The 7,307-nt window shown below is 47.2% G+C and overlaps 1 protein-coding gene across 2 annotated transcripts in view; it reads left to right on the top strand.

Annotated features, from left to right (window-relative positions):
• Window positions 1–6,486, top strand: part of IGDCC3 (immunoglobulin superfamily DCC subclass member 3) — a 144,505-nt gene extending 138,019 nt beyond the window's left edge. For both annotated transcript variants that reach the window (XM_060260250.1, XM_060260251.1), the window contains exons 12-13: window positions 954–1,164; window positions 4,033–6,486. In XM_060260250.1, the coding sequence (XP_060116233.1) occupies window positions 954–1,164; window positions 4,033–4,224 (403 nt within the window). In that variant the 3' untranslated portion in view covers window positions 4,225–6,486. The remainder of the gene's footprint in view (window positions 1–953; window positions 1,165–4,032) is intronic.
• Window positions 6,487–7,307: the final 821 nt, after the last annotated feature.

Below are 7,307 nucleotides of genomic sequence, written 5' to 3' on the forward strand. Positions count from 1 at the left end.
GGGAGGGTCCATCTAGTCCAGCCTCCTGTCTCACGCAGTTGCCAACCAGTCCCTCTGGAGGGTTAACTACCGGGCAGAGAGTCTGAGGCCTTCCCCTGAGAAGAACATCAGAAGAGCCCTGCTGGATCCATTTAGTCCAGCCTCCTGTCACATACAGAGGCCAACCAGTTCCTCAAGAGGGCCAACAACAGGGTAAAGAGGCCAAGGCCTTCATAAGTACATCAGAAGAGCCCTGCTGGATCAAACCACTGAGAGTCCATCTAGTCCAGCCTCCTGCCTCACACAGTGGCCAACCAGTTCCTCGGGAGCAATAGAGGCCGAGGTCTTCCCCTGTTGTTGCCTTCTGGCTCTGGGATTAAGAGGATTTATACCTCTAAATAGAGAGGTTCAGGAGCCGCTGATAGACCTACCCTCCATGAACCTCTCCAATCTTCTTTTAATTTTCATTAGATACGACAAAGTTATTTGATGAAGGGGGCTTTGACTCTCCCGAGCTCCTACCCTGAAAATCTTGTTGATCTCTGAAGGTGATCTTGGACTTGAATCCAGCTCTTCCACTGCAGACCGAAACAGCTACCCCCTGGAAAACTATCTATGGGAAAAGTAACAGTCTCTGTCTCTCTCTTGGTGCTTTCACACACACTAACGAATGCACTTTCAATCCACTTTGCAACTGGATTTTACCGTGTGAACCGGCAAAATCCACTGGCAAACAGTTGCTGAAATGGATTGAAACTGCGTTATTTACCATGTGTGAAAGTGCCATCTACTCTGTCTCTCTCTGACTCTGTCTCTCTCTCTCTCTTTGTCTCTTTCTCTTTCTCTCAGGTTAGGGAGTCCCTGGTGGGCAGAGTCAGGGTAGGTCTGTCGTGCTCCCAGTTATGCAGATTCTGCATCGTCCCCGGAATGACGACTTCTCTGCTTCAGCTCCCCGTCTCTCTTCTTTTCCGTAGGTTGCTGATGTGCAAGAATGTCCAGGAGCAATTGTCCACCCCCCAGATTCCGAGAAGCCAGAGGAACGCTGCGGGGCTGGCCTTGAACGGATCAGCCCGGAGGGACAGGGAGGATCCAGACGCCAATGGGAAGCCCCTGGACATGAACGAACTGGAGAGGCTGTTTCCGGCATTGCCTTCCCCTGCGGAGCGTCACAACAAAGGGATTGCGGTAAGGAAGGGAATGGGAGGTTTCCCCTCCTCGTCTTAAAACCTCAAGGGGTATGCTGAGTCTTAGGGAAGAGAAGGAACACGATCTTGTGCCAATTGGTGACACGATCTTGTGCCAATTGTCACGATCTTGCGACAATTGGTGACTTGCTTCTCTGTCCCTTCCTTGAGATCTAAACTTTTGCTGTGCGATGCCGTAGGAGGATTTGCACCCATCATTTATCTATCTATTAATCGAAAATGTTTGCTGGCCACCTTCTTACCTTGCAGAACTCAAGGCAAACATAAATAAAAGAGTTCTAAAAACGCATAAAAGTCACAATTTTAAAAAAAAACCTCTTAATTATGCCTGCCAAGCAAAAAACCAAACAATCCAGTTCATCTTTATTATGGTCAAAGACCAGAACTTAAATACCCGTGGATAAAACGCCACATAGGGCAGTAAACACTATGCAAACCATCAGGATACAATACAATAAAATAATTTTTATGATAGTAAAGGAATAAAATGTTGAAATTCCACTACTTGAGCTAATAAAGATTTTCTTATCCCTACAGCACGCTACCCAAATCTAGCTACCTGATAAGTAACATCAGAATGCCTGTCTGATAGAAGTCTTCTCAAAAGGCACAATCTTCACGAAGCTTGTTATAGGCCACAAACAAACCAAATTAGTCAAATGCAGTCCTAAATAAAACTGAAATCTGTGATAGGGCAAGAGCAGACACAGTGAGCAGTGACTCCCAAAAGCTCTTACCCTACCACAATTTGTGTGTGTGTGTGTCTGCGACTGGGAGTCATTATGACTTCTGGTGGCTGATCCCTATTGGGGGCCTTGAGGATATTCAAGGGGTGGCTGAATAGAGCCTGTCTCTGCCCACCTGACTGCTGGTATTCCTTATTATATATATTCCTTATATATATATATATATATATATATATATATATAATATTCCTTATTTTATATATATATATGATTTTTTGGCCACTGTGTGACAGTATATATGGGCCCTGTGAGCCCTGCCTGGCCCTGGAGAGGCTGCTGCACAGCACGGTTTGGCCCCATGATCCTCGCTGGCCAGCCAGGCCCCAGAGAGGCTGCCACATGGCTCGGTTTGGCCCAGCAATCCCCGAGGGCCACACCAAGTGACCTCGTGGAGGTTCTCCACCCCGACCCTAAATTCACAGGATCGTCATTACTGTCAGATGGCCATCTAGCCTCTGTTTAAAAACCTCAAAGGAAGGAGAGCCCACCACCTCCCAAGGAAGCCTGTTCCACTGAGGAATCTCTCTAACGGTCAGGAAGTTCTTCCTAACGTTGAGCCAGAAACTCTTCTGATTTCATTTCAACCCATTGGTTCTGGTCCTACCTTCTGGGGTCACAGAAAGCAATTTCACCCCATCCTCTAGAGATGACAGTCCTTCAAGTACTTGATGATGATCATATCACCTCTCAGCCGCCTCCTCTCCAGGCTAAACATGCCCAGCTCCTTCAACCTTTCTTCATAGGACTTAAGAACATAAGAGAAGCCATGTTGGATCAGGCCAATGGCCAATCCAGTCCAACACTCTGTGTCACACAGAGGCCAAAAAAAATCCCAGGTGCCATCAGGAGGTCCTCCAGTGGGGCCAGGACACTAGAAGCCCTCCCACTGTGCTCCGCCCCAAGAACCAAGAATACAGAGCATCACTGCCCCAGACATAAGAGAAGCCATGTTGGATCAGGCCAATGGCCCCTCCAGTCCAACACTCTGTGTCACACAGTGGCCAAAAAACCCAGGCACCATCAGGTGGTCCATCAGTGGGGCCAGGACACTAGAAGCCCTTCCACTGCTGCCCCCCCTCCAACAAGCACCAAGAATACAGAGCATCCCTGCCCCAGACAGAGAGTTCCAACAATAAGCTGTGGCTAATAGCCTCTGATGGACCTCTGCTCCAGATGTTTATCCAATCCCCTATTGAAGCTGTCTGTGCTTGCAGCTGCCACCACCTTCTGTGGCAGTGAATTCCATGTGTTAATCACCCTTTGGGTGAAGAAGAACGTAAGAGGAGAGAAGAGAACTCATATGTTATGAGGTCCAGATCTGACATAATGAGACCTTGCCAGGTTGGGCCGTGTGTGTCATAAAATGTAATACCAGGTAGCAGACATACAGACTTTGCAAAGGACACAGCCAAACACAAAGATTCTTTAAAACCTTAAAACATGCTTAAAACCTTAGCACTGGTTGTTCCTCAAGGGGCTTTCTTTGTACCTCTCCCATGCAATCAATCGCACAGTAGGGCTTCTGAGCCTACCTCTCTTCCTTCTATTGGCTGAGGCTCCTCCCCCTCCTGGTCCCCTGGGGAAGGAAGGAAAGAGCCAGAGCTTCCTTTGAAGCAGGCGGTTCCTCTCCCTGCTTCCTCCCCGAGGGAGGAGCCTCAGCCAGTGGAGAAAATAGAGGCTTTGCTCTGTCGCTCCTGTGCGATTGAGCAAGCCTGGCAAAGCAAGCAGAAGGAAGCAAGAGAGAGGGAGAAGGAAGCAGATGACAGCCAGTTGCTCGGGGGCCTGATTCAGCCCCTGGGCCGGATGTTTGACATCCATGCACTATGGTTCTAGGATCCTACTGTATCCTTTTTGTATCATTTAATGTGTCGCATTAATACTTAAGCTTTGCTTCAGTTCTGCTTTTAGGTTTCTTATTGGCTCTGCAACTCAAACCCTACTGTGTATTGTTTATTGACTATCCTTTCAACTGTATCGCTCTGTGTAATTCGCCTGGCATTCCAGCGAGAAAGGCGGACTATAGATAACGTAAATAGAATAAGGACTGTGGCGGTTAGACCGTTTGCACTTCCTGCAGTAACGTTGTTCCTTCCCATCCCCAGCTGGAGCCTCTTCCTCCTACCTCACATGACGAAACCCAGATCTCAACGCTTCCACCGGATGAATTCAGCCTCATTGAAGAGCAGAGTGACCCGGCGTTCCAAAACCTGCCCACCGGCTCCCACGGCAGAGCTCTGATCGCCGTCAAGCAGGAAGACCCCAATTTGAAGCCCGCTCCAACCAATGAAGGATAACGTTGCCAGGTCTTAACGTGTCTCGTTTTCCGGGTCTGGCAATGGCTTTTGTGACGACTCCGTAATCTCAGGTCAATTTAAAAGATTCCTACGGCCCGTTTCGTAGATTTCTGTAGGGCAAGCCTTGTGGAAGTTCCATGAAGTTTTATCTTCCTGAGGTGTCTCAGGACTCCTGGCACATTCCTTCCTTTCTGGATCTCAGCCGTTCGTTCCACGGCAGCCGATTTGGCAGTTCCTCGAGACTGCTTTACGCTGATGCCAAACTCAGTGGGAACCTCGTGTCAAATCGGTCAACCGACACGGGTTTCCCCCACGTTGGCAGCTTTAGAAGGATTCCTCCACGAAACCACTTCCGTGACAAGTTGAGGGAACTGATTACATCAGAACCTTTTAACTTGACTCCAAAAATATATGGATATCAGGCTGTTGGTTGGCCAAACCTCTCCGTGGGATTTGAAGACACTTGGTCATTCTGTGCATTCAACTCTCTCTAATTCTCAGGATGGTTTGTTTTCTGACAAACTCTTGTAACGGCAAAGCTAGCGTGTCAAAACGAGGGCCTTCGAGAAGGCTACTGAAAGAAGAAAAAAAAAAACTTGGACTAACATCCCGAGTAAGCCCAATACCTACCTCAACCGGAATTGAATGTCTCTTGGGAAGAAGCAAATATCTTGTGTCTTCCTTTTGTTTTTCAAAGCAAGTAGTGTAGCATTTGGTCAGTACGTGTTTTGGTACTACCTCAGAGAAGCCACACTCCATGTCTACCATGTTGGTTGTTCTTTTTTTTAATTTTTGTTTTTGTTTCTAAGTATTCCTTTTGTCGTCATCGTCGTTTCAATGTAAAGCACTTCCAAAACCTTGAAAGCAATGTTCTACCTCAAGATGTTTTTTATAGAAGAACCGTGGCGTTTTGCGTCATCCGGACCGCCCCTTCATCTCTTGGTTTCTTTTCTGGGCCGGCATTCCAAAAGGCTGAATTCACAAAACAGCAGGCGTGGAATCTCTCTCCCCCCGCCCCCCAAATAGTGTTACGAGCTTTACTTTTAGTCATGTTGCTAGCTAACTGGTATAGAGATTTTTTTTTTACTGTGTCAAGAGTTTAATATGGTGTTTAATATTTTCCTTTTTTTTATTTTTTAAGATTGTTACTGTTGTAGCAAAAGGCAGGGCCGCCCATGGTTTTAAGACAACTGTGACCTGTAATGCTGGGGATGGGTGAGTGGGGGATCAAGTTTCAGGTTTATGACTGGGAGCTCCCACTCTCGATTAGTTCACACATATGTGCCGATTGCTGGATGGTTAAAATTTTAAGTATTCCATGGGTCAATTGGCTTATGGCCTCCTGGAGAGGACTCTTACATCTCCTGGCACACAGACAATTGGGAATGAATTTCACATCTTTGTCAACGGATGCTTCAAGCCAAGTCACATGGGATGTCTGTTTCGACCAGCTTAGCTTGCTTTGGGTGGATATTGGCTCCTCAAGACTGCCAGCGAAGGGATATTTTATTTCTGGTCTTGCCACCTTGAAGCTCTTTTTTTCTGGAGAGGCCAAGGATTGAACTTCTGACACCCAAAAATGGTGCGTCACAGCTGTGGCCCCTCTCCACCAAGTTTGCACACATTCCCATGCTGTTTCCATGTGGCCAGGGGGTGATGTGTTACTCTGAATTCTGTAGCATTCCCATTTTAGTAGGTTGCCATCCAAGCAATGGGCGTGCACCTGTGTGAACCAAACTGCAGTCAGACCTGTTTGTGAAGGATGAACCCCCCCCCTCAAGTCTCCAGTTGCTTGGGTGCGACTGGCACCCCAGTTGACCTCTGGAGGGCGTTCCCTCAGGCATTTTTTCAGGTCACCCATGGGTGGCGCAGTTGGTTGTAGACCTCATATTTGAAGCCTTAGAATGTAGCGTGTTTTCTAGAGGCTGACGACCTACCTCAGTCCATATACAGTCAAGGAGCCACAAATACAGGACATTCCCCCCGCCCCACTCCAGTTCACTGACGTAAGGTAAGGGGAAGCATTCCACAAAACAGGCATGGAGCTCCCTTTGGATGGAGCTCTCTTGTGTGGAGCTCCCCTCTGTGCTGTTTCATGAAAGGGACAAGTCAGCCTTCAATGCCTCCCACCCGGGTAGGAAGCTCCGGAGCAGTCGTTTCATTCTTCCATGTTTCTTTGTTTCAGAATGTTTCATGCCAATAGCTATTTTTATACACGGCGATTAATTTTTTTTTAAGGGGAAAAAAATGGTTTTCCTAAGAAAATCAATTTGAGGTTGTATCCTGGCACCACTCCTCCGTTGATGGAGGCCCGTTCTAGCACAGCAGGACTTTCTCCAGTGTAAGAGTGCCCCTGTTAGCTGAGTGGAGCGGCAGATACATCCCTTGTTTAAAGGATAAGCGAAAGGAATCGGGAGGGAGGGGAGGGGAAACCCTAGTTGACATTAAAACGATTATGGCCTTTTAAAAAGCTGATTTCAAAATGTCCTAAAATGCCCCGTTATGAGCACCAGCAGCTTTCTCCCCACCCCCCTTACTTACCCTGTTCATCAGCTATTTTATTCGTCACGAGGAATGTATGCATTAAATGTGTAAATACCATGGAAGGAATGTATGTAGCGCTCGTTTGGAGGCAGTTGAGTTAGACCAGGTATGGGTAGAGAAGCAGAGTATGTTCTCCTTCCGGATTTCACCTGTCCTATCTAGGGTCCACCCATGAAAAGGGACCCAAATAAATTGAGAAGAAATTAAACGAAACCATGTCCTTCCTTCCCTCTTTATTTTGAGGGGCTTTTCCCAGACATCGTCACCGTTCGTTTATATCGTTTATATCAGGTGTGTGCCCCTTTAATTGTCTAGCCGCAGCAGAGAATCCTAGGAGCTGGAGTTCCTGAGGCTAATTGAGGCTGAGGAAACCCCTATTTCACCAGGTGAAGACTGGTTACACTTTTTCATCCCAGATTTAAAAAAAATAAAAGAGTGGTTGCAAAATAGAAGGCTAAAAAAATTAGAGAATAGCCTGGTGTGGAAACAGCTCTTCCATACCCTTCCCCGTGTTAGAAGGGATGCTTTCTGCATCCAGC

The sequence above is a fragment of the Heteronotia binoei genome, chromosome 19, assembly GCF_032191835.1.
Source record: "Heteronotia binoei isolate CCM8104 ecotype False Entrance Well chromosome 19, APGP_CSIRO_Hbin_v1, whole genome shotgun sequence".
Classification (NCBI taxonomy): Eukaryota; Metazoa; Chordata; class Lepidosauria; order Squamata; family Gekkonidae; genus Heteronotia; species Heteronotia binoei.